Raw genomic sequence first — 26,295 nt, forward strand, 5'->3', positions numbered from 1 at the left:
TGAAGTGTCTGGTGCTGTGTCTTCAACCAGCTACTTGTGAAAAAGAGCTATCATACTAAAGCCTGTTACAAGGTTACTGACCCAGATCACCTGACTATTCTTTCATATTCTGCATCCTTCATTTCTGACACAGACTGACTACCCTTTGCTTGCTGACTGCCAAGGCACCTGACTTTGGCTTGACTTCTCTTCCTATCTCAAGCCTAGTTTGCCTCCTACTTATTGTCAACCCAGACTATCCAATTTTCTTTGCTTGCTGCCTGCAAAGACCTCTGCCTAAGCTTGACTACTTTTCCATCTCTAGCCTATTTTATGGCCTACTTGTTGCCAATCCAGACTGTCACACATCTCTCTATTTGCCACCTGCCCAGACCCCTCCTTGATTCTGAATGCGCATTTGGTCCCCTGTCTCCTTACCATAGGCTTTCTCTACCTGCTAACTTTTGGTGGGGCATTTTTAGGTGCCAGTTGTAGTGGAGGTTTCTGGGACCACAAGGGCTTCTAGCCCATGCCCACCATACCAACTGGTACCTAGATTCCACACCTTGATAGAACCAGCACCAGAGGGAATCATGACAGCAATCCTAATCAATGTCAGTCCAAAGAATTGGGGTGTCCAAAGCAGCTACCTTGCTTAGGGCCGACCCCATTCTGGCTTGATCCATCTCTATAGTAGGGCAACACTACGAGCAGATTTCCAAATACAATTTATTTCATTTTTTTCACTTACCTCTTTTGTTTCCTGAGTTCCATAAGGCTGGGAAGGTTTATGAGAAGTGAGTGTGATTTACCAAAGATGGATTAATTTGGCTGGGGCCTTGGCAGATGAGGGGTGGGGCTTATTCTGACTATCAATCCCAGTCAGAGATTATGCAGGACTGTGAACTTTGCCCTATCCCTATGTGAGAGTGCTGGGCCAATCACCAAGCACCAGCACTGGGAGGAGTGATTCACATACACATACAAGTCCAAGGTATTTCACTTCAATCCCAGCAGATTCCTGCTTTGTCCACTCTCAGCAACAAAACATGGAGGGACAACCAAATGAAGGGTGTATATGTTGTGTGGGATGATAAGAAAAGCCTGCTTCTTTAACATGCAAAAAAAATTTAATTTATCTAAACAAAAACTAGTGCAAACACCTGAATTAGATTTTTGCCTCTGATGCTGTCTGGCACAGTAAGTCTCAGACATGGGGTCAAATAAGCCATTCAAATGTGCTATATGCACATTTTTTGGCACAGAACCTGATGACAGAAGAAGAGAGGAGGGGGGGTGAGCTCATGATTTTGACTCCTTCACTGTCCAATCACAGTCTGGGTAGGTGACCAGGCTGCATTTCTAACTTCAGTAAAGTCAGCTCACCAGACAGGGCTGTGTGGTGTGACAGAGCTGTGTAAATATTAGGACTGGTTTGACAGAAATGCAAATGGTTTGGCAGGTGATCACCTCCCATACATATATTTAATCTGTTTATATAGCTGTTTGAAAATCTTAGGAATCATTAGGGATCTTTTCTTTTCAGAAATTCTTCTCAACCACTGGAGATTTCAACATGTAGCCAAACCATTAAGAACCTCCTCTTCGACAAGATGAAGTTGGTCTACTCATCCTATGATAACTCTTCAAATGAATACTATCAGATAATGATGCCTGTAATTGGTAAGACCCAACTGTGCCTATTATACCATTGAGAAGATTAGAATTTCTTAGATATCCCTGCCGAACTAGACAAATTTCAATCAGTGTATGACCAGCTTTAGTCTTAATAGTATCTATCAAAAAAATGTTTTAAAGGAAAACTTTTCTATTAATGACACCTATTGTTTCTACTTCAAGAGACACTGTCACCTTACTTATGTGGGGCAAAGTATCTGTGTAAAAGCCCCCCATGAATACCCTATATTCACTGCCATTACCCCAGTGCCACTCCTGCTTCTTTTGCAGTCAGTAACAATACCCAGTGCTTCTGGATATTGGAGAGCATATGACCTCCTACCGAGTGAAACCGCTCTGGGTCTAGCAACCAATTGCTAGGCCTAACTGCTATGACATGACCAAGGAAGTGACATCAACATTCTGCTTAGCACTAGGGGTTTAAGTGTCATCTGCAATAGAGAAAGAATGGCAGTGGAGCTCTAGCAAGGTATGTATTAGAGGTTCACAATATACCTATTGCACAGACACAGTCATTTCACCCCACATAGGAAAAGTGACAGTGAGGAAGATTTACATAAACTGGAGCACTCGGAATCTGGGACAGCTGTGCAGTGTAGCTAATCAGCTTTTGTTTAATTAAGATTTGACAAAAAAATAATGAAATCTAATTGATTGCTATGCACCAGATTTTGCACTGGCCGTTATAGTAAATAGTATACAGTAGATAGTAACCCAAGTGCCTGTTAAAATAGTCATTATAAATATAATTAGAGAAAAGCTTAGATTTAAAAGTCTTAAAATCCATTTTAGCCTCCATTTTAGCCTGAAGGCTATTGGCTACAAGGGCCTTGCATTGTTACAACACATGGCCCTGTTTACATTTTTTTTTTTTTTTATTGAAATGTCTAGGTGAAATGTTTTTAATTCCTGCGGAAATGGACGGTGAGTTCAAGCGAGCTCTGGTGCATGGTAGAAAAATGCAGCATGTTTGCATTTTTGTGCAATGCATTGCAACCCACCTGAAAGCAGCATTGCAGTGTGAATTGGGCACATAGAAAACAATTATTTTCTATGTGCCCTGGTGGAGAAAATGCCAGCTACCATACATAGGTTATTTTACTAAAACTGAAGAGTGCAAAATCTGGTGCAATTCTGCACAGAACTCAATCAGCTTCCAGGTTTTATTGCCAAAGCTTAATTAAACAAGCTGAAGTTTGAAGCTGATTGGCCACCATGCACAGCCGCACCAGATTCTGAGTACACCATTTTTAGTAAATCTACCCCAATAGTGTAAAGAAGGGTTTGACAAATTTGCTTGGAATCTAGGAGCCAGCTAAAAAAGTTAGGAGCCAGAAAACGCACCCCATCCCGACGAGCTTGCGCGCAGAAGCGAACACATACGTGAGCAGCGCCCGCATATGTAAACAGTGTTCAAACCACACATGTGAGTTATCGCCGCGATTGGTAGAGCGAGCGCAATAATTTTAGCCCTAGACCTCCTCTGTAACTCAAAACATGCAACCTGTAGATTTTTTGAAACGTCGCCTATGAAGATTTTAAAGGGTAAAAGTTTGTCGGCATTCCATGAACGGACACAATTTTGAAGCGTGACATGTTGGGTATGAATTTACTCGGCGTAACATTATCTTTCATAATATAAAAAAAATGGGGATAACTTTACTGTTGTCTTATTTTTTCATTAAAAAAAGTGTATTTTTCCCCAAAAAAGTGCAAATACCGCGTGACAGAAAGTATTGCAAGATCGCCATTTTATTCTCTAGGGTGTTAGGATAAAAAATATATATAATGTTTGGGGGTTCTAATTATATGGAAGAACATGGCAGTGAAAATAGTGAAAAATGGTGAAAAATTACATTAGAATTGCTGTTTAACTTGTAATGCTTAACTTGTAATACCAACGGCCACCACCAGATGGCGCCAGCTCACACATCTGGTGGTCATAACTTGTAATACCAACGGCTCACCACCAGATGGCGCCAGGACACTATTTCTAGTCGCCATGGCGACCGGGATTTGTCGAGCCCTGGTGTAAAGAGACCATTACTGTTTGTAGCCTTTGATTAGCTCCTCAATGCCATATTCCAATACACCAGTATAAAGAAAAGGCTGCTGTTTTCTTTATGATAGCAACGGCTTCTCCTCATCCATCCATTGCAGCGCCTACTGAAGCAGTTGCTGTACGCTTGCAATGTGGTGACTCAGCAGGAATCAGCCCTGTAGATCTTGAAAGACCTTGGATGCTAGCTCCCTGGTATGATTCTTCTGTCCACCTCAGAGTTGAGTGTTCTCATTCACCTTTATGAGCTCCATATACTCCTTTAATATTTGGATAAAACAAATAAAACATTTATTACAAATCCAGCAGAGAGAGTGAGGACCCCTCACAATGAGTGCATCAGGTGTGCAGGCACAGAGACGTGACCAACACACTTCTTAACCTCCCTCGTGGTATGATTCTTTCAGAAAAAAGATGCTGAAAGCGGTACCATTATTTGCAAGGAAATTTGGCGTTTTATACTGTAGGTCTGTAATTTTTAGGAATAACTCATTTAAATCTGACCAAACAAGAGACTAGTAGGCATCCCGGGTATGAAATTTTTTTAAAAACAAAATTATAAATTATAATATAATAAATAATTATAAATAATTATAACAAATAATAATATAATTCTAATAAAAATTATTCAATAATGTAATCAACTCAAAATCACTGAAATTTGCTCAGTTGCAGAATTGTCGCTGTCATTATTTTATTTTTTTATGACGAATTTCCCCACAAATCGCTATCGCACAATTCTGCAAGTGATTATAATTTATTATCGCTGTTTTCTAGCTGATCTAAAACCATTTTTGACATAAAGGGACACTTTTGGTTGCTATGGACAATCTACAGTTTGCAGGCAGAAAGAACAGTTTTTATTATATAAAAGTACATGTAGGGCACTGGGCAGACCACTAGGGACAAGGGGGGTGTGTATTTTTTACATACAGTACTGTAATCTATAAGATTACAGTACTGTATGTAATGTGTTTGTTTACGTTTTTTGAATTTGGCGCCGTTCTCCGCTCCCGTGCGTCGTAACGTCGCAGGGAACGGAGATCGGCGGCACAGGAGGACACTGTGTGAATCGAGCGAGGTCCCGCTCGCTCACACAGCGCGGTGGCATCGCTGGATTCAGGGACAAGGTAAGTAACTTTGTCTGCTGCTGCAGCGAGGCAAGCCTGAGTCTGACTCGGGGTTACCGCTTTTGGTATGAAAATCTCACCCCGAGTCAGACTCGGGAATACCGCCAGGGGGGTTTAGAGACAAAAAAAAGGTAGTTTAACCCTCCAGTGTCTACCAAAAACCCATATGTCAGATTTGGATAGACTGACCTTTTAATAGGCATGCTCAGAAAATGATTTGTTTATTTTTCTTCCACTGATTTGTACAGTTCAAATAATGCATATGGTTAAAGGTCCACTTGACTGTCTTTTCTATAGGTGGTGCTAGGGCCAGCGACCTGATTGCATTTGCTAGAGGCTTTCCAGAGATGGACCTCACAACCTTTACATCTCTTAATCCAGAAGAGGTGAAGGTAAGTCTGCACAACTAAATACCCCCATGTTTTTGTTATTTTTCAATGACAGCTGTTATGTTTTATGTTTTGCCTAATACATTAAGCTGCTGATCCACACTTTACAATCTGATTGCACAATCACCTTTAGATTTAACAATAATTATACACAACGAGGACACTGAAACAATCCATTAGTGTTACATCTAATGAGGCAGGCATTATTTAAAAATGTGGCCAATCTAAACAACATCTGATGCCTCGTACACACGATCAGTTTTCCCAACGGCCATGTTTGCAAATGAGAACTATTTTCCTGCTGCGATTCTGAACGGTCTGAACGGTAATTACTCAGCCATGAATTACTGTACCCATATTACATTTTTAGCATTTTATTTCACACAAATACAGCTTTCTTTTGGTGGTATTTACCACTTGCTTACTGGGCACTTATACCCCCTTCCTGCGCAGGCCAATTTTCAGCTTTCTGTGTTCTCGCATTTTGAATGAGCATTGTGTAGTCATGCAACACTGTACTCCATGACATTTTTTTAATCAAATAGAGCTTTATTTTGGTGGCATTTAATCACCGCTGTTTTTTTTTTTGTACATTTTGAAAGACAAAACAAAACACTTTTCATGTTTTGTTATAACATTTTGAAAACAGGCAATTTTTCTCCTTCACTGATGTATGCTGATGAGACTGCTGCACTGATAGGCACTGATATGTGGCACTGATGTGCACTCATACAGTAAGTTGCACTGATGGGTACTTATCAGGAGGCACTGATGAGGTGGCACTTATAGGTGGCACTGATGGACACTGATAGGTGGCACTGATGGGCACTATTAGGTGGCACTGATGGGTACTGATAGGCACTGGTAGGCGGCACTGATAGGCAGCACTTATAGTTGACACTGGTGGGCACTGATGGGCACTGGCATGTGGCACTGGTGGGCACTGATAGGTGGCACTGGTGGGTGCTGATAGCAGCACATGCGGGGACTGATGCCCCTCTAACAGAAGCCACTGTTTTTTTTCCTTCATTCTAACAGCATGAAGGAAAAAAGATAACCAGCATGTTTATTTCATTGGCTGACAGCTGATCACATGGTAAAGGGCCTGCTGTGATTGGCCCTTTACCCGATTTATGATCAGCTGAGTCTCACATCGATCGTAGGGCGCACCTGCATGCCCCAGGGGGCGCAGGGAAGCGCAAGAATGGGAGATGTCTATGAACACCCTCCAGGCAATTTAAGGCCACGGTGAAGCCATCTTTCGGGTATAGCGCGGATGGCAAGTGGTTAAACACCAATGAGATTTTTTTTTTTTTAGTGCAATAAACAGGGTGTTTTCCTGTTGTTTCTGTTATAAAATTTTGAAAACAAATACATTTTCTTTGTAAATTTTGACCAAAATTTTTACTGCTAAATTTCTTTGGTAAAATAACCCAAATCAGGGCTTATTATTTAATCTGTGTGAAAGTTATACAAGCTATGGTACCAATCATGGAAAATTGATCACACCTGATGTGCTGATAGCCTATCTCTTTTGTCGAGCCCCTAACATGCCTGGACACAGTACAAATATCCCCCAAATGGCACCTTTTTGGAAAGTAGACCATTTTTTTCCACAATTTAAAAAAAATGAAGACATTTTATAAACATTTTTTACTTAAAAATGTCATATAAAAACGTTTTTTTTTTTCACACATAGCATATGCATACTTACAACTACCCCCCAAAACACATTCCTTTACTCCTCCTGAGCATGGTGATACCACATGTGTGAGACTTTTTCACATCCTAGCCACATAGAGAGGCCAAACATTCAAGGAGCACCTTCAGGCATTATCCACTTTAAGACCAAGCCTTCTTAAACTTTTTGTTTACATGTAAAAATCTACCGTATATTTTTGCTAGAAAAATGACTTAGAACCCCCAAAAGTATATATTATTTTTTAACAATGGCCCTAGTGAATAAAATGGTGGGATTTGCTAAATTGTATGTCACACGGGATTTGCGCAGCAGTTTTTCTAACAAAATGTTACATATTAATGCAAAAATACAGTTTAATGATTTTTAATGCACACAAAAACAATATAATACCAATTTTTTAGTCAAATATAAAATATTGTTTTGCATCTTGTAAATATTTACCAAATATGTCACACCTTACAATTTTGCACACTTGTGAAATGGCGCCAAACTTCAGTATATAAAAAATCTCCATCAGAAATGCTTTATAAGCTTTTACAGGATATCAGTTTAGTTACAGTTACAGTTACAGTTTAGAGAGGTCTGGTGCTAGAATAATTGCGCTTGCTCTGATTCTCATGGCAATACCTCACATGTGTGGTGTGATCACCATTTATGTATGCGTATGGAATCAATGTGTGCATTCATCTTTGTACACGAACATGAGAAGATTGGGGCGCTTTACATTTTTTTATTTTCTATAGGTGGGATGCTGGCACACTGTGACAAATGTTTTTGTACACTTGTACTCTGTGACAGATGTTAATCATCCAACAGCAGACACTAACAAATGTTGACAATCCACTAGGTTAACTGACACATGTTGACATTGCAATGGAACACTATTGCAGATGTTTTTGTGCACTGGTACACTGTGATAGATGTTACTCATCCACCAGCGGACACCAACAGATGTTGACAATCCACTAGGTTAATTGACATATGTTGGCATTGCAATGGAACACAATTTGTTTATGTGCACTGGTACATTGTGACAGATGTTGATATAACATTGGTACATTGTGGCAGATGTTTTGTGCACTGGTACAGATGTTGATGGGACACTGATATAGATATTGATGGGACACTTTGGCAGGGACAGATGGTGCTTGTTGTACGGTGTGGGGATGGCTGCAGTCTGTGTGATCTGTGTAGCTGAACACTGAAATTATCAGCTACACAGAGAATGTGACAGGCTGCAGCATCCCCCTCTCCCCCCTCCCCACACTGAGCTCTAACTGAGTTCAGCGGGGAGAGCCAACACAAAGACACATGTCTCTGTTTACACTGTGTGAAGGCTGTGATTGGACACAGCCATTTCATGATTGGGAGGGCCATTTCCAGCACCCATGCACCAATCTGTGATGTGCTGTGTCTGAGGGATATGACCATCACAGGATTGAGCAGCTGTGTGGTCCTTAGGCTCCCACCTGGCTTTTTATGTGCAGTAGATGGGTGGGAAGTGGTAAAAGACCAAATTAAGTCACAGAAATAGATACGGTTAGGTCCATATATATTTGGACACAATTTTCATACTTTTGGCTCTGTATGCCACCAAAATAAAATTAAAACAAAACAATTCAAATAAATTTGAAGTTCAGACTTTCAGCTTTAATTCAAGGGGTTGAACATGAATATCAAGTACACATTTTAGGAACTGCAACCATTTTTATACACAGTCCCCCCATTTTTAGAAGCTCAAATGTAATTGGACAAATTAATATAATCATAAATAAAATGTTCAATTTTTTTTATATTTTGTTGAGAATCCTTTACTGGCAATGACTGCCTGAAGTCTGGAACCCATTGACGTTACCAAAGACTGGGTTTTCTCCTGTCTGCTGCATTGCCAGGCTCTAACTGCAGCTGTATTCAGTTGTTCTTTGTTTGTGGGTCTTTCTGCTTTTGGTTTTGCATTCAGCAAGTGAAATGCATGCTCAATTGGGTTGAGATCAGGTGATTGACTTGGCCATTGCAGAATATTCCACTTATTTTCCTTTAAAAGCTCCTAGGTTGCTTTTGCAGTGTGTTTTGGATCATTGTCCATCTGTACTGTGAAGCGCCGTCCAATCAAATCTGGGCTGACAGTATATCTCTAAACACTGCAGAATTCATCCAGCTGCTTCTGTCTTCTATCACATCATCAATAAACACCAATGACCCAGTGCCACTGGAAGTCATGCATGTCCATGCTATCACACTGCATCCACCTTTTTTTTACAGATCACTTTACGTGCTTTGGATCATGAGTTGTTCCAAGCCTTCTCCACACTTTTTTCTTCCCATCATACTGGTAGAGATTAATCTTCATTTTATCCATCCAAAGAATGCTTTTCCAGAACTGGTCTGGCTTTTTTAGATGCTTTTTGGCAAAGTCTAATCTGGCTTTTCTATTCTTCATACTTATAAATGGTTTGCACCTTGTGGTTAACCCTCTGTATTTGCTCTTGTGAAAGTCTTCTCTTGATTGTAGACTTTGACAATGATACGCCCACCTCCTGGAGAGTGCCCTTCACTTGTCTGGATGTTGTGAATGGGTTTTTCTTTACCATACAAAGGATCAATCCTGCGACACTGTGGACATCCAGGCCTTTTTATGTCGCTGAGCTCATCAAGGCATTATTCTTTCCTCAGAATGTACCAAACCATTGATTTGGCCACTCCTAATGTTCCTGCTCTCTCTCTATTGGTTTTGTTTCATTTTTGAAGCCATACAATGGCCTGTTTCACTTGCATGGACAGATCCTTTGAACGAATAATGTAGTTTCACAGCAATAGATTCCAAATTCAAATACCACACTTAGAATCAACTCCAGACCATTTACCTGCTTAATTGATAAAGAAATAACAAAGAGAAAGCCCAAGCCTGGCCACGAAACAGCTTTTGATTCAATTGTCCAATTACTTTTTGGCCCAAAGGGGATGGCTATTCTTAAGAACTGTAATACATAAACCCTTCCACCGATTTGGATGTACATACCCCATAGCTTGAATATGTATCAGTAAGTACCTGAAAAAAAAATTGTGCCTGTGTCCAAATTTACGTGGACATAACTATATGTAGTCAGATTGACTTTTTACTAACAATCTCTACTTATATCGTTTTACCTCCATTTTCCTATTACAGCAAATGTGTAGTATTTTGAAATATGCATTGCCTATCTAGTCCAATAGGAACCAGAGATAGACCTATTGAGCTTTGTAATGTAAACATATCCAGTCATACCAAGTCAGACACACCCCTTCTCCTTCGAATCTCTGCAATACAAGTCTGGGTGTGATTGTTGCATTTTAAATTAGAGAAAAGGGTTAATTAATATATATAACAAATCTTAGCATGTTGATTTAGGGGCTTTAAAAAGAAAAAAAGCTGTGAGAGTGTAACTAAACTTTAAGAAAAACACATTTGAAATACCCAATTCAAACATAATTTCCCTTTAGGCAAAAACATGCAGTTTATTAAAAGTTTATGATTACAAGAAAAATTATTACACATTACAGAGAGCCAAAATGCTGTATATTAGGGTCATTTCATGGACATGGATTCAAGTGTAATCAGAAACAGTGTCCTATTGAAGCCTAATTAATTTTTATTTTGTGAGCTGTAGCTGAATAAGGATTGACACAACCTAATACCTTTTCTTCAAAAATTTCCATGCAGGAATTAAGTGTGCAAAACATTATGGACTTGCTGGGAGATAGCGTGCTTGAAATTAACACAATATTCAGCAGCAGTGTGCTCATAGCATGGGCAGAAGCAAACAATCAGAGTGAGATCAACAATACCACAGCCTATCTGCAATCAATCATAGCAGCCCTTGTGACCAACGCTGATGTTCTCCTCAATGACGATTTACTCAAGACATATCTAAACATGATTGCACCGCAAAATGTCCCTATATTCCTTCAATCTATAACTTCTGCGGCAATACAGGTACATAAAAAAGGCATATCTGGAACACATTGTGCTTTAACAAGAAGATATCTAAATGTATGCTAATTAAGGAGAGCCTAGAATTTATTTTTCACACGCATACAAGTAATACCAGTTTTATCTTAACATTTTCAAAAATCCCTGATCTAGGCAAACCTGTCAGAGGAGCAAGTAACAACAATAAAGAAAACACTCCTAGCTACAGAGCTCAGGGGTCTTCAGGCCAACTTCTCTACTTATACAACTGAACAATGGAGCGTTTTGTTTCAAAACGACTTGCTTAACTTGACAGTATACTTCAACCAAACCCTTCTTGAGATCATCCCGCTGAACGTAACCTGCTCCTCCTACCAAGCAATGTAAGTACAATGATTTCTAAGGGAAAGAAATCTGCGTCCATGGCTTTTGTGAACCATGAATGCTGGGAAAAATTATAGAATTTAAAGGAAGGTATATAACTACATGTAAGTCACACTCGCAAATGTTCTTATCTTTTTCTGAAACAGAGTTAAAGCATTTAGCCTTCAGTTTAGCTCAATGACAGATGACACAAGAGAAGCAATCTATCAGAACTTCCTGAAACCATACTTGACGGCAAAGATAGCCATTTCCACAGGTATGTTTTCGCATCCACTCTCATCTTGTTAGGTAAAGGTGTTTTTTGTCTCACCCGGCTGTAGTAAAAGTTTCAATTTTCTGTTTGGTTTTGAATTTGCTTTAAGTTGGTTTGGTAAATTTTCCTTTGATTTTTTCCATAGTGGTTTGTGATGCTGGAAACTTCCAGGACTGGAGTGAACTGAACTTTGGAGCCTTTTTCTACTTCTTCTCACTTGAAGAAATCATGACACTCAATAAAAACTTTACACTGGTAAGCTCCTGTACATGGGTTGACATTACAAATCCAAGAGGTCAATTAAAAAAGGTTACCATGACATAGGGTGGTGCAATGCTATAGGCTTTTGTCACCAAAGAGAATCACACACACCTTTCTTGTATCATAAAGGGGATTCATGATATACAGCTGACAGTGTCAAGTCACTGATACCAAGGTCAGAACTATGTTTCTATGGTCAAGAGTTACAAACTCTTGAAGGAATAGATTAGGAAATATACAAGTTGGCAGCTGTAAAAAAAATGACTAAAATGATAATAGATACCTAGAAATTTTACCATACTGTATCCATTGTTTCTTAAAAAGAGAAAATATCAAAAATCTTTTTCAGAATGACCTTTCTCCAATGGACATAGCTTACTCAGTGACCACAGCTAACATTCTCCTCAATGCAACTTTGCTGGAAAAATATCTAAGTGCCATCGCACCGCAAAATGTCACAGTCTTCTTGGAAGCTTTCTCTTCCACAGCAAAACAGGTACATACAAAAGAGCAATCCTCAAACATCTTGTGCTTTGACAAGAATCCAGCTAAAATTTCGCTCTTTGAGAAGACTCTAGTATGTATGTTCGCTCAGCATGCAAGCAATATCAGCTTTTCCTTACCTTTTTTTTACAAATCCCTGTTTTTTCATGTAGGCCAACCTGTCAGAGGAGCAAGTAACAACAATAAAGAAAACACTCCTAGCTACAGAGCTCAGGGGTCTTCAGGCCAACTTCTCTACTTATACAACTGAACAATGGAGCGTTTTGTTTCAAAATGACTTGCTTAACTTGACAGTATACTTCAACCAAAGCCTTCTGGAATTAATCCCGCTGAACTTATCCTGCTCCTCCTACCAAGCAATGTAAGTACAATGATTTCTAAGGGAAAAAATTCTGTGTCCGTGGCTTTTGCAAACCAGGAATGCTAGGCAAAATGAAAGAATTTAAAGGAAGCCATATAACTACAATTATTTAAGTCACACTCCCAAATGTTCTTATATTTTTCTGAAACAGAGTAAAAGCATTTAGCCTTCAGTTTAGCTCAATGACAGATGACACAAGAGAAGCAATCTATCAGAACTTCCTGAAACCATACTTGAAGGCAAAGATAGCCATTTCCACAGGTATGTTTTCGCATCCACTCTCATCTTGTTAGGTAATGGTGTTTTTTGTCTCACCTGGCTGTAGTTAAAGTTTCAATTTTCTGTTTGGTTCTGGATTCGCTTATAGTTGGTGTGGTAAATTTTCCTTTGTTTATATAGTGGTTTGTGATGCTGGAAACATCCAGGACTGGAGGGAACTGAACTTTGGAGCCTTTTTCTACTTCTTCTCACTTGAAGAAATCATGACACTCAATAAAAACTTTACACTGGTAAGCTCCTGCACATGGGTTGACATTACAAATCCTAGAATGATGATGAAGCGCTGTAAGAGGTCAATTAAAAAAGGTTACCATGACATAGGGTGGTGCAATGCTATAGGCTTTTGTCACCAAAGAGAATCACACATCTTGCTTGTATCATAAAGGGGGATTCATGATATACAGCTGACAGTGTCAAATCACTGATACCAAGGTCAGAACTATGTTTCTATGGTCAAGAGTTACAAATGCTTGAAGGAATAGATTAGGAAATATACAAGTTGGCAGCTGTAAAAAAAATGACTAAAATGATAATGGATACCTAGAGATTTTACCATACTGTTTCCATTGTTTCTTAAAAAGAGAAAATATCAAAAATCTTTTTCAGAATGACCTTTCTCCAATGGACATAGCTTACTCAGTGACCACAGCTAACATTCTCCTCAATGCAACTTTGGTGGAAAAATATCTAAGTGCCATCGCACCGCAAAATGTTACAGTCTTCCTAGAAGCTTTCTCTTCTACAGCAAAACAGGTACATACAAAAGAACAACCCTCAAACATCTTGTGCTTTGACAATATTCTAGCTAAAATTTCGCTCTTTGAGAAGACTCTCGTATGTATGGTTGCTCAGCATGCAAGCAATAGCATCTTTTCTTTACCTATTTTCACAAATCCCTGTTTTTTTCATGTAGGCCAACCTGTCAGAGGAGCAAGTAACAACAATAAAGAAAACACTCCTAGTTTCAGAGCTCAGGGGTCTTCAGGCCAACTTCTCTACTTATACAACTGAACAATGGAGCGTTTTGTTCCAAAACTACTTGCTTAACTTGACAGTATACTTCAACCAAACCCTTCTTGAGATCATCCCGCTAAACGTAACCTGCTCCTCCTACCAAGCAATGTAAGTACAATGATTTCTAAGGGAAAAAAATCTGCGTCCATGGCTTTTGTGAACCATGAATGCTGGGCAAAATGATAGAATTTAAAGGAAGGTATATAACTACATGTAAGTCACACTCGCAAATGTTCTTATCTTTTTCTGAAACAGAGTTAAAGCATTTAGCCTTCAGTTTAGCTCAATGACAGATGACACAAGAGAAGCAATCTATCAGAACTTCCTGAAACCATACTTGAAGGCAAAGATAGCCATTTCCACAGGTATGTTTTCGCATCCACTCGCATCTTGTTGGGTAAAGGTGTTTTTTGTCTAACCTGGCTGTAGTAAAAGTTTTAATTTTCTGTTTTGTTTTGGATTTGCTTTAAGTTTGTTTTTGTAAATTTTCCTTTGATTTTTTTTCCATAGTGGTTTGTGATGCTGGAAACTTCCAGGACTGGAGTGAACTGAACTTTGGAGCCTTTTTCTACTTCTTCTCACTTGAAGAAATCATGACACTCAATAAAAACTTTACAATGGTAAGCTCCTGCACATGGGTTGACATTACAAATCCTAGATTGATGATGAAGCGCTGTAAGAGGTCAATTAAAAAAGGTTACCATGACATAGGGTGGTGCAATGCTATAGGCTTTTGCCACCAAAGAGAATCACACACACCTTTCTTGTATCATAAAGGGGATTCATGATATACAGCTGACAGTGTCAAGTCACCGATACCAAGGTCAGAACTATGTTTCTATGGTCAAGAGTTACAAATGCTTGAAGGAATAGATTAGGAAATATACAAGTTGGCAGCTGTAAAAAAAAATGACTAAAATGATAATAGATACCTAGAGATTTTACCATACTGTATCCATTGTTTCTTAAAAAGAGAAAATATCAAAAATCTTTTTCAGAATGACCTATCTCCAATGGACATAGCTTACTCAGTGACCACAGCTAACATTCTCCTCAATGCAACTTTGCTGGAAAAATATCTAAGTGCCATCGCACCGCAAAATGTTACAGTCTTCCTAGAAGCTTTCTCTTCTACAGCAAAACAGGTACATACAAAAGAACAACCCTCAAACATCTTGTGCTTTGACAATAATCCAGCTAAAATTTCGCTCTTTGAGAAGACTCTCGTATGTATGGTTGCTCAGCATGCAAGCAATAGCATCTTTTCCTTACCTATTTTCACAAATCCCTGTTTTTTTCATGTAGGCCAACCTGTCAGTGGAGCAAGTAACAACAATAAAGAAAACACTCCTAGTTACAGAGCTCAGGGGTCTTCAGGCCAACTTCTCGACTTATACAACTGAACAATGGAGCGTTTTGTTCCAAAACGACTTGCTTAACTTGACAGTATACTTCAACCAAACCCTTCTTGAGATCATCCCACTGAACGTAACCTGCTCCTCCTACCAAGCAATGTAAGTAAAATGATTTCTAAGGGAAAAAAAATCTGCATCCACGGCTTTTGTGAACCATGAATGCTGGGCAAAATGATAGAATTTAAAGGAAGGTATATAACTACATGTAAGTCACACTCGCAAATGTTCTTATCTTTTTCTGAAACAGAGTTCAAGCATTTAGCCTTCAGTTTAGCTCAATGACAGATGACACAAGAGAAGCAATCTATCAGAACTTCCTGAAACCATACTTGAAGGCAAAGATAGCCATTTCCACAGGTATGTTTTCGCATCCACTCTCATCTTGTTAGGTAAAGGTGTTTTTTGTCTAACCTGGCTGTAGTAAAAGTTTTAATTTTCTGTTTTGTTTTGGATTTGCTTTAAGTTCGTTTTTGTAAATTTTCCTTTGATTTTTTTTCCATAGTGGTTTGTGATGCTGGAAACTTCCAGGACTGGAGTGAACTGAACTTTGGAGCCTTTTTCTACTTCTTCTCACTTGAAGAAATCATGACACTCAATAAAAACTTTACACTGGTAAGCTCCTGCACATGGGTTGACATTACAAATCCTAGATTGATGATGAAGCGCTGTAAGAGGTCAATTAAAAAAGGTTACCATGACATAGGGTGGTGCAATGCTATAGGCTTTTGCCACCAAAGAGAATCACACACACCTTGCTTGTATCATAAAGGGGATTCATGATATACAGCTGACAGTGTCAAGTCACTGATACCAAGGTCAGAACTATGTTTCTATGGTCAAGAGTTACAAATGCTTGAAGGAATAGATTAGGAAATATACAAGTTGGCAGCTGTAAAAAAATGACAAAAATGATAATAGATACCTAGAGATTTTACCAAACTGTATCCATTGTTTCTTAAAAAGAGAAAATATCAAAAATCTTTTTCAGAATGACCTATCTCCAATGGACATAGCTTACTCAGTGACCACAGCTAACATTCTCCTCAATGCAACTTTGCTGGAAAAATATCTAAGTGCCATCGCACCGCAAAATGTTACAGTCTTCCTAGAAGCTTTCTCTTCTACAGCAAAACAGGTACATACAAAAGAACAACCCTCAAACATCTTGTGCTTTGACAATAATCCAGCTAAAATTTCGCTCTTTGAGAAGACTCTCGTATGTATGGTTGCTCAGCATGCAAGCAATAGCATCTTTTCCTTACCTATTTTCACAAATCCCTGTTTTTTTCATGTAGGCCAACCTGTCAGAGGAGCAAGTAACAACAATAAAGAAAACACTCCTAGTTACAGAGCTCAGGGGTCTTCAGGCCAACTTCTCTACTTATACAACTGAACAATGGAGCGTTTTGTTCCAAAACGACTTGCTTAACTTGACAGTATACTTCAACCAAACCCTTCTTGAGATCATCCCGCTGAACGTAACCTGCTCCTCCTACCAAGCAATGTAAGTACAATGATTTCTAAGGGAAAAAAATCTGCGTCCATGGCTTTTGTGAACCATGAATGCTGGGCAAAATGATAGAATTTAAAGGAAGGTATATAACTACATGTAAGTCACACTCGCAAATGTTCTTATCTTTTTCTGAAACAGAGTTAAAGCATTTAGCCTTCAGTTTAGCTCAATGACAGATGACACAAGAGAAGCAATCTATCAGAACTTCCTGAAACCATACTTGAAGGCAAAGATAGCCATTTCCACAGGTATGTTTTCGCATCCACTCGCATCTTGTTGGGTAAAGGTGTTTTTTGTCTAACCTGGCTGTAGTAAAAGTTTTAATTTTCTGTTTTGTTTTGGATTTGCTTTAAGTTTGTTTTTGTAAATTTTCCTTTGATTTTTTTTCCATAGTGGTTTGTGATGCTGGAAACTTCCAGGACTGGAGTGAACTGAACTTTGGAGCCTTTTTCTACTTCTTCTCACTTGAAGAAATCATGACACTCAATAAAAACTTTACAATGGTAAGCTCCTGCACATGGGTTGACATTACAAATCCTAGATTGATGATGAAGCGCTGTAAGAGGTCAATTAAAAAAGGTTACCATGACATAGGGTGGTGCAATGCTATAGGCTTTTGCCACCAAAGAGAATCACACACACCTTTCTTGTATCATAAAGGGGATTCATGATATACAGCTGACAGTGTCAAGTCACCGATACCAAGGTCAGAACTATGTTTCTATGGTCAAGAGTTACAAATGCTTGAAGGAATAGATTAGGAAATATACAAGTTGGCAGCTGTAAAAAAAAATGACTAAAATGATAATAGATACCTAGAGATTTTACCATACTGTATCCAAAAAAATGACAAAAATGATAATAGATACCTAGAGATTTTACCAAACTGTATCCATTGTTTCTTAAAAAGAGAAAATATCAAAAATCTTTTTCAGAATGACCTATCTCCAATGGACATAGCTTACTCAGTGACCACAGCTAACATTCTCCTCAATGCAACTTTGCTGGAAAAATATCTAAGTGCCATCGCACCGCAAAATGTTACAGTCTTCCTAGAAGCTTTCTCTTCTACAGCAAAACAGGTACATACAAAAGAACAACCCTCAAACATCTTGTGCTTTGACAATAATCCAGCTAAAATTTCGCTCTTTGAGAAGACTCTCGTATGTATGGTTGCTCAGCATGCAAGCAATAGCATCTTTTCCTTACCTATTTTCACAAATCCCTGTTTTTTTCATGTAGGCCAACCTGTCAGAGGAGCAAGTAACAACAATAAAGAAAACACTCCTAGTTACAGAGCTCAGGGGTCTTCAGGCCAACTTCTCTACTTATACAACTGAACAATGGAGCGTTTTGTTCCAAAACGACTTGCTTAACTTGACAGTATACTTCAACCAAACCCTTCTTGAGATCATCCCGCTGAACGTAACCTGCTCCTCCTACCAAGCAATGTAAGTACAATGATTTCTAAGGGAAAAAAATCTGCGTCCATGGCTTTTGTGAACCATGAATGCTGGGCAAAATGATAGAATTTAAAGGAAGGTATATAACTACATGTAAGTCACACTCGCAAATGTTCTTATCTTTTTCTGAAACAGAGTTAAAGCATTTAGCCTTCAGTTTAGCTCAATGACAGATGACACAAGAGAAGCAATCTATCAGAACTTCCTGAAACCATACTTGAAGGCAAAGATAGCCATTTCCACAGGTATGTTTTCGCATCCACTCGCATCTTGTTGGGTAAAGGTGTTTTTTGTCTAACCTGGCTGTAGTAAAAGTTTTAATTTTCTGTTTTGTTTTGGATTTGCTTTAAGTTTGTTTTTGTAAATTTCCCTTTGATTTTTTTTCCATAGTGGTTTGTGATGCTGGAAACTTCCAGGACTGGAGTGAACTGAACTTTGGAGCCTTTTTCTACTTCTTCTCACTTGAAGAAATCATGACACTCAATAAAAACTTTACAATGGTAAGCTCCTGCACATGGGTTGACATTACAAATCCTAGATTGATGATGAAGCGCTGTAAGAGGTCAATTAAAAAAGGTTACCATGACATAGGGTGGTGCAATGCTATAGGCTTTTGCCACCAAAGAGAATCACACACACCTTGCTTGTACCATAAAGGGGATTCGTGATATACAGCTGACAGTGTCAAGTCACTGATACCAAGGTCAGAACTATGTTTCTATGGTCAAGAGTTATAAATGCTTGAAGGAATAGATTAGGAAATATACAAGTTGGCAGCTGTAAAAAAAATGACTAAAATGATAATAGATACCTAGAGATTTTACCATACTGTATCCATTGTTTCTTAAAAAGAGAAAATATCAAAAATCTTTTTCAGAATGACTTATCTCCAATGGACATAGCTTACTCAGTGACCACAGCTAACATTCTCCTCAATGCAACTTTGCTGGAAAAATATCTAAGTGCCATCGCACCGCAAAATGTTACAGTCTTCCTAGAAGCTTTCTCTTCTACAGCAAAACAGGTACATACAAAAGAACAACCCTCAAACATCTTGTGCTTTGACAATAATCCAGCTAAAATTTCGCTCTTTGAGAAGACTCTCGTATGTATGGTTGCTCAGCATGCAAGCAATTGCATCTTTTCCTTACCTATTTTCACAAATCCCTGTTTTTTTCATGTAGGCCAACCTGTCAGAGGAGCAAGTAACAACAATAAAGAAAACACTCCTAGTTACAGAGCTCAGGGGTCTTGAGGCCAACTTCTCTACTTATACAACTGAACAATGGAGCGTTTTGTTCCAAAACGACTTGCTTAACTTGACAGTATACTTCAACCAAACCCTTCTTGAGATCATCCCACTGAACGTAACCTGCTCCTCCTACCAAGCAATGTAAGCACAATGATTTCTAAGGGAAAAAAATCTGAGTCCATGGCTTTTGTGAACCATGAATGCTGGGCAAAATGATAGAATTTAAAGGAAGGTATATAACTACATGTAAGTCACACTCGCAAATGTTCTTATCTTTTTCTGAAACAGAGTTCAAGCATTTAGCCTTCAGTTTAGCTCAATGACAGATGACACAAGAGAAGCAATCTATCAGAACTTCCTGAAACCATACTTGAAGGCAAAGATAGCCATTTCCACAGGTATGTTTTCGCATCCACTCTCATCTTGTTAGGTAAAGGTGTTTTTTGTCTAACCTGGCTGTAGTAAAAGTTTTAATTTTCTGTTTTGTTTTGGATTTGCTTTAAGTTTGTTTTTGTAAATTTTCCTTTGATTTTTTTTCCATAGTGGTTTGTGATGCTGGAAACTTCCAGGACTGGAGTGAACTGAACTTTGGAGCCTTTTTCTACTTCTTCTCACTTGAAGAAATCATGACACTCAATAAAAACTTTACAATGGTAAGCTCCTGCACATGGGTTGACATTACAAATCCTAGATTGATGATGAAGCGCTGTAAGAGGTCAATTAAAAAAGGTTACCATGACATAGGGTGGTGCAATGCTATAGGCTTTTGCCACCAAAGAGAATCACACACACCTTGCTTGTATCATAAAGGGGATTCATGATATACAGCTGACAGTGTCAAGTCACCGATACCAAGGTCAGAACTATGTTTCTATGGTCAAGAGTTACAAATGCTTGAAGGAATAGATTAGGAAATATACAAGTTGGCAGCTGTAAAAAAAATGACTAAAATGATAATAGATACCTAGAGATTTTACCAAACTGTATCCATTGTTTCTTAAAAAGAGAAAATATCAAAAATCTTTTTCAGAATGACCTATCTCCAATGGACATAGCTTACTCAGTGACCACAGCTAACATTCTCCTCAATGCAACTTTGCTGGAAAAATATCTAAGTGCCATCGCACCGCAAAATGTTACAGTCTTCCTAGAAGCTTTCTCTTCTACAGCAAAACAGGTACATACAAAAGAACAACCCTCAAACATCTTGTGCTTTGACAATAATCTAGCTAAAATTTCGCTCTTTGAGAAGACTCTCGTATGTATGGTTGCTCAGCATGCAAGCAATAGCATCTTTTCCTTACCTATTTTCACAAATCCCTGTTTTTTTCATGTAGGCCAACCTGTCAGAGGAGCAAGTAACAACAATAAAGAAAACACTCCTAGTTACAGAGCTCAGGGGTCTTCAGGCCAACTTCTCTACTTATACAACTGAACAATGGAGCGTTTTGTTCCAAAACTACTTGCTTAACTTGACAGTATACTTCAACCAAACCCTTCTTGAGATCATCCCACTGAACGTAACCTGCTCCTCCTACCAAGCAATGTAAGTACAATGATTTCTAAGGGAAAAAAATCTGCGTCCATGGCTTTTGTGAACCATGAATGCTGGGCAAAATGATAGAATTTAAAGGAAGGTATATAACTACATGTAAGTCACACTCGCAAATGTTCTTATCTTTTTCTGAAACAGAGTTCAAGCATTTAGCCTTCAGTTTAGCTCAATGACAGATGACACAAGAGAAGCAATCTATCAGAACTTCCTGAAACCATACTTGAAGGCAAAGATAGCCATTTCCACAGGTATGTTTTCGCATCCACTCGCATCTTGTTGGGTAAAGGTGTTTTTTGTCTAACCTGGCTGTAGTAAAAGTTTTAATTTTCTGTTTTGTTTTGGATTTGCTTTAAGTTTGTTTTTGTAAATTTTCCTTTGATTTTTTTTCCATAGTGGTTTGTGATGCTGGAAACTTCCAGGACTGGAGTGAACTGAACTTTGGAGCCTTTTTCTACTTCTTCTCACTTGAAGAAATCATGACACTCAATAAAAACTTTACACTGGTAAGCTCCTGCACATGGGTTGACATTACAAATCCTAGATTGATGATGAAGCGCTGTAAGAGGTCAATTAAAAAAGGTTACCATGACATAGGGTGGTGCAATGCTATAGGCTTTTGCCACCAAAGAGAATCACACACACCTTGCTTGTATCATAAAGGGGATTCATGATATACAGCTGACAGTGTCAAGTCACTGATACCAAGGTCAGAACTATGTTTCTATGGTCAAGAGTTACAAATGCTTGAAGGAATAGATTAGGAAATATACAAGTTGGCAGCTGTAAAAAAAAATGACTAAAATGATAATAGATACCTAGAGATTTTACCATACTGTATCCATTGTTTCTTAAAAAGAGAAAATATCAAAAATCTTTTTCAGAATGACCTATCTCCAATGGACATAGCTTACTCAGTGACCACAGCTAACATTCTCCTCAATGCAACTTTGCTGGAAAAATATCTAAGTGCCATCGCACCGCAAAATGTTACAGTCTTCCTAGAAGCTTTCTCTTCTACAGCAAAACAGGTACATACAAAAGAACAACCCTCAAACATCTTGTGCTTTGACAATAATCTAGCTAAAATTTCGCTCTTTGAGAAGACTCTCGTATGTATGGTTGCTCAGCATGCAAGCAATAGCATCTTTTCCTTACCTATTTTCACAAATCCCTGTTTTTTTTCATGTAGGCCAACCTGTCAGAGGAGCAAGTAACAACAATAAAGAAAACACTCCTAGTTACAGAGCTCAGGGGTCTTCAGGCCAACTTCTCTACTTATACAACTGAACAATGGAGCGTTTTGTTCCAAAACGACTTGCTTAACTTGACAGTATACTTCAACCAAACCCTTCTTGAGATCATCCCACTGAACGTAACCTGCTCCTCCTACCAAGCAATGTAAGCACAATGATTTCTAAGGGAAAAAAATCTGAGTCCATGGCTTTTGTGAACCATGAATGCTGGGCAAAATGATAGAATTTAAAGGAAGGTATATAACTACATGTAAGTCACACTCGCAAATGTTCTTATCTTTTTCTGAAACAGAGTTCAAGCATTTAGCCTTCAGTTTAGCTCAATGACAGATGACACAAGAGAAGCAATCTATCAGAACTTCCTGAAACCATACTTGAAGGCAAAGATAGCCATTTCCACAGGTATGTTTTCGCATCCACTCTCATCTTGTTAGGTAAAGGTGTTTTTTGTCTCACCCGGCTGTAGTAAAAGTTTTAATTTTCTGTTTTGTTTTGGATTTGCTTTAAGTTTGTTTTTGTAAATTTTCCTTTGATTTTTTTTCCATAGTGGTTTGTGATGCTGGAAACTTCCAGGACTGGAGTGAACTGAACTTTGGAGCCTTTTTCTACTTCTTCTCACTTGAAGAAATCATGACACTCAATAAAAACTTTACACTGGTAAGCTCCTGCACATGGGTTGACATTACAAATCCTAGATTGATGATAAAGCGATGTAAGAGGTCAATTAAAAAAGGTTACCATGACATAGGGTGGTGCAATGCTATAGGCTTTTGCCACCAAAGAGAATCACACACACCTTGCTTGTATCATAAAGGGGATTCATGATATACAGCTGACAGTGTCAAGTCACTGATACCAAGGTCAGAACTATGTTTCTATGGTCAAGAGTTACAAATGCTTGAAGGAATAGATTAGGAAATATACAAGTTGGCAGCTGTAAAAAAAATGACTAAAATGATAATAGATACCTAGAGATTTTACCAAACTGTATCCATTGTTTCTTAAAAAGAGAAAATATCAAAAATCTTTTTCAGAATGACCTATCTCCAATGGACATAGCTTACTCAGTGACCACAGCTAACATTCTCCTCAATGCAACTTTGCTGGAAAAATATCTAAGTGCCATCGCACCGCAAAATGTTACAGTCTTCCTAGAAGCTTTCTCTTCTACAGCAAAACAGGTACATACAAAAGAACAACCCTCAAACATCTTGTGCTTTGACAATAATCTAGCTAAAATTTCGCTCTTTGAGAAGACTCTCGTATGTATGGTTGCTCAGCATGCAAGCAATAGCATCTTTTCCTTACCTATTTTCACAAATCCCTGTTTTTTTCATGTAGGCCAACCTGTCAGAGGAGCAAGTAACAACAATAAAGAAAACACTCCTAGTTACAGAGCTCAGGGGTCTTCAGGCCAACTTCTCTACTTATACAACTAAACAATGGAGCGTTTTGTTCCAAAACTACTTGCTTAACTTGACAGTATACTTCAACCAAACCCTTCTTGAGATCATCCCACTGAACGTAACCTGCTCCTCCTACCAAGCAATGTAAGTACAATGATTTCTAAGGGAAAAAAATCTGCGTCCATGGCTTTTGTGAACCATGAATGCTGGGCAAAATGATAGAATTTAAAGGAAGGTATATAACTACATGTAAGTCACACTCGCAAATGTTCTTATCTTTTTCTGAAACAGAGTTAAAGCATTTAGCCTTCAGTTTAGCTCAATGACAGATGACACAAGAGAAGCAATCTATCAGAACTTCCTGAAACCATACTTGAAGGCAAAGATAGTCATTTCCACAGGTATGTTTTCGCATCCACTCGCATCTTGTTGGGTAAAGGTGTTTTTTGTCTAACCTGGCTGTAGTAAAAGTTTTAATTTTCTGTTTTGTTTTGGATTTGCTTTAAGTTTGTTTTTGTAAATTTTCCTTTGATTTTTTTTCCATAGTGGTTTGTGATGCTGGAAACTTCCAGGACTGGAGTGAACTGAACTTTGGAGCCTTTTTCTACTTCTTCTCACTTGAAGAAATCATGACACTCAATAAAAACTTTACAATGGTAAGCTCCTGCACATGGGTTGACATTACAAATCCTAGATTGATGATGAAGCGCTGTAAGAGGTCAATTAAAAAAGGTTACCATGACATAGGGTGGTGCAATGCTATAGGCTTTTGCCACCAAAGAGAATCACACACACCTTGCTTGTATCATAAAGGGGATTCATGATATACAGCTGACAGTGTCAAGTCACTGATACCAAGGTCAGAACTATGTTTCTATGGTCAAGAGTTACAAATGCTTGAAGGAATAGATTAGGAAATATACAAGTTGGCAGCTGTAAAAAAAATGACTAAAATGATAATAGATACCTAGAGATTTTACCATACTGTATCCATTGTTTCTTAAAAAGAGAAAATATCAAAAATCTTTTTCAGAATGACCTATCTCCAATGGACATAGCTTACTCAGTGACCACAGCTAACATTCTCCTCAATGCAACTTTGCTGGAAAAATATCTAAGTGCCATCGCACCGCAAAATGTTACAGTCTTCCTAGAAGCTTTCTCTTCTACAGCAAAACAGGTACATACAAAAGAACAACCCTCAAACATCTTGTGCTTTGACAATAATCCAGCTAAAATTTCGCTCTTTGAGAAGACTCTCGTATGTATGGTTGCTCAGCATGCAAGCAATAGCATCTTTTCCTTACCTATTTTCACAAATCCCTGTTTTTTTCATGTAGGCCAACCTGTCAGAGGAGCAAGTAACAACAATAAAGAAAACACTCCTAGTTACAGAGCTTAGGGGTCTTCAGGCCAACTTCTCTACTTATACAACTGAACAATGGAGCGTTTTGTTCCAAAACTACTTGCTTAACTTGACAGTATACTTCAACCAAACCCTTCTTGAGATCATCCCACTGAACGTAACCTGCTCCTCCTACCAAGCAATGTAAGTACAAGGATTTCTAAGGGAAAAAAATCTGCGTCCATGGCTTTTGTGAACCATGAATGCTGGGCAAAATGATAGAATTTAAAGGAAGGTATATAACTACATGTAAGTCACACTCGCAAATGTTCTTATCTTTTTCTGAAACAGAGTTAAAGCATTTAGCCTTCAGTTTAGCTCAATGACAGATGACACAAGAGAAGCAATCTATCAGAACTTCCTGAAACCATACTTGAAGGCAAAGATAGCCATTTCCACAGGTATGTTTTCGCATCCACACTCATCTTGTTAGGGTAAAGGTGTTTTTTGTCTAACCTGGCTGTAGTAAAAGTTTTAATTTTCTGTTTTGTTTTGGATTTGCTTTAAGTTTGTTTTTGTAAATTTTCCTTTGATTTTTTTTCCATAGTGGTTTGTGATGCTGGAAACTTCCAGGACTGGAGTGAACTGAACTTTGGAGCCTTTTTCTACTTCTTCTCACTTGAAGAAATCATGACACTCAATAAAAACTTTACAATGGTAAGCTCCTGCACATGGGTTGACATTACAAATCCTAGATTGATGATGAAGCGCTGTAAGAGGTCAATTAAAAAAGGTTACCATGACATAGGGTGGTGCAATGCTATAGGCTTTTGCCACCAAAGAGAATCACACACACCTTGCTTGTATCATAAAGGGGATTCATGATATACAGCTGACAGTGTCAAGTCACCTGATACCAAGGTCAGAACTATGTTTCTATGGTCAAGAGTTACAAATGCTTGAAGGAATAGATTAGGAAATATACAAGTTGGCAGCTGTAAAAAAAATGACTAAAATGATAATAGATACCTAGAGATTTTACCATACTGTATCCATTGTTTCTTAAAAAGAGAAAATATCAAAAATCTTTTTCAGAATGACCTATCTCCAATGGACATAGCTTACTCAGTG

The 26,295-nt window shown here is 38.4% G+C and overlaps 3 protein-coding genes across 3 annotated transcripts in view; all 3 read left to right on the forward strand.

Annotated features, from left to right (window-relative positions):
- LOC120944381 overlaps positions 1-17,561 on the forward strand; it is a 71,313-nt gene extending 53,752 nt beyond the window's left edge. The window contains exons 80-101 of the mRNA XM_040358437.1: positions 1,526-1,662; positions 5,164-5,258; positions 10,658-10,930; positions 11,081-11,289; positions 11,437-11,546; positions 11,689-11,798; positions 12,154-12,300; positions 12,461-12,669; positions 12,821-12,930; positions 13,069-13,178; positions 13,555-13,701; positions 13,862-14,070; positions 14,218-14,327; positions 14,473-14,582; positions 14,961-15,107; positions 15,268-15,476; positions 15,625-15,734; positions 15,880-15,989; positions 16,366-16,512; positions 16,673-16,881; positions 17,029-17,138; positions 17,284-17,561. Coding sequence (XP_040214371.1) covers positions 1,526-1,662; positions 5,164-5,258; positions 10,658-10,930; positions 11,081-11,289; positions 11,437-11,546; positions 11,689-11,798; positions 12,154-12,300; positions 12,461-12,669; positions 12,821-12,930; positions 13,069-13,178; positions 13,555-13,701; positions 13,862-14,070; positions 14,218-14,327; positions 14,473-14,582; positions 14,961-15,107; positions 15,268-15,476; positions 15,625-15,734; positions 15,880-15,989; positions 16,366-16,512; positions 16,673-16,881; positions 17,029-17,138; positions 17,284-17,561 — 3,406 coding nt within the window. The remainder of the gene's footprint in view (positions 1-1,525; positions 1,663-5,163; positions 5,259-10,657; positions 10,931-11,080; positions 11,290-11,436; positions 11,547-11,688; positions 11,799-12,153; positions 12,301-12,460; positions 12,670-12,820; positions 12,931-13,068; positions 13,179-13,554; positions 13,702-13,861; positions 14,071-14,217; positions 14,328-14,472; positions 14,583-14,960; positions 15,108-15,267; positions 15,477-15,624; positions 15,735-15,879; positions 15,990-16,365; positions 16,513-16,672; positions 16,882-17,028; positions 17,139-17,283) is intronic.
- A 235-nt stretch (positions 17,562-17,796) lies between these two features.
- LOC120943256 lies at positions 17,797-19,036 on the forward strand. The gene is made up of 4 exons (XM_040356460.1): positions 17,797-17,972; positions 18,133-18,341; positions 18,489-18,598; positions 18,744-19,036. Exons 1-4 carry the CDS (start codon positions 17,841-17,843, stop codon positions 19,019-19,021), a joined length of 729 nt encoding a protein of 242 aa, XP_040212394.1. The 5' UTR covers positions 17,797-17,840; the 3' UTR covers positions 19,022-19,036.
- A 207-nt stretch (positions 19,037-19,243) lies between these two features.
- LOC120944382 overlaps positions 19,244-26,295 on the forward strand; it is a 94,486-nt gene continuing 87,434 nt past the window's right edge. Inside the window, exons 1-17 of the mRNA XM_040358439.1 lie at positions 19,244-19,377; positions 19,538-19,746; positions 19,894-20,003; positions 20,149-20,258; positions 20,636-20,782; positions 20,943-21,151; positions 21,299-21,408; positions 21,554-21,663; positions 22,042-22,188; positions 22,350-22,558; positions 22,706-22,815; positions 22,961-23,070; positions 23,448-23,594; positions 23,755-23,963; positions 24,111-24,220; positions 24,327-24,475; positions 24,853-24,999. Coding sequence (XP_040214373.1) covers positions 19,246-19,377; positions 19,538-19,746; positions 19,894-20,003; positions 20,149-20,258; positions 20,636-20,782; positions 20,943-21,151; positions 21,299-21,408; positions 21,554-21,663; positions 22,042-22,188; positions 22,350-22,558; positions 22,706-22,815; positions 22,961-23,070; positions 23,448-23,594; positions 23,755-23,963; positions 24,111-24,220; positions 24,327-24,475; positions 24,853-24,999 — 2,475 coding nt within the window. The 5' untranslated portion in view covers positions 19,244-19,245. The remainder of the gene's footprint in view (positions 19,378-19,537; positions 19,747-19,893; positions 20,004-20,148; positions 20,259-20,635; positions 20,783-20,942; positions 21,152-21,298; positions 21,409-21,553; positions 21,664-22,041; positions 22,189-22,349; positions 22,559-22,705; positions 22,816-22,960; positions 23,071-23,447; positions 23,595-23,754; positions 23,964-24,110; positions 24,221-24,326; positions 24,476-24,852; positions 25,000-26,295) is intronic.

The sequence above is a fragment of the Rana temporaria genome, chromosome 6, assembly GCF_905171775.1.
Source record: "Rana temporaria chromosome 6, aRanTem1.1, whole genome shotgun sequence".
Lineage (NCBI taxonomy): Eukaryota > Metazoa > Chordata > Amphibia > Anura > Ranidae > Rana > Rana temporaria.

What these genes read in the sequence shown, in the direction of transcription:
- LOC120943256 (XM_040356460.1), top strand. Translation starts at nt 17,841, where the DNA reads ATGGACATAGCTTACTCAGTGACCACAGCTAACATTCTCCTCAATGCA. An exon ending in TCTCTTCTACAGCAAAACAG is followed by an intron (nt 17,973 to 18,132) that starts GTACATACAAAA and finishes TTTTTCATGTAG; the next exon opens with GCCAACCTGTCAGAGGAGCA. An exon ending in AAAGATAGCCATTTCCACAG is followed by an intron (nt 18,599 to 18,743) that starts GTATGTTTTCGC and finishes TTTTTTCCATAG; the next exon opens with TGGTTTGTGATGCTGGAAAC.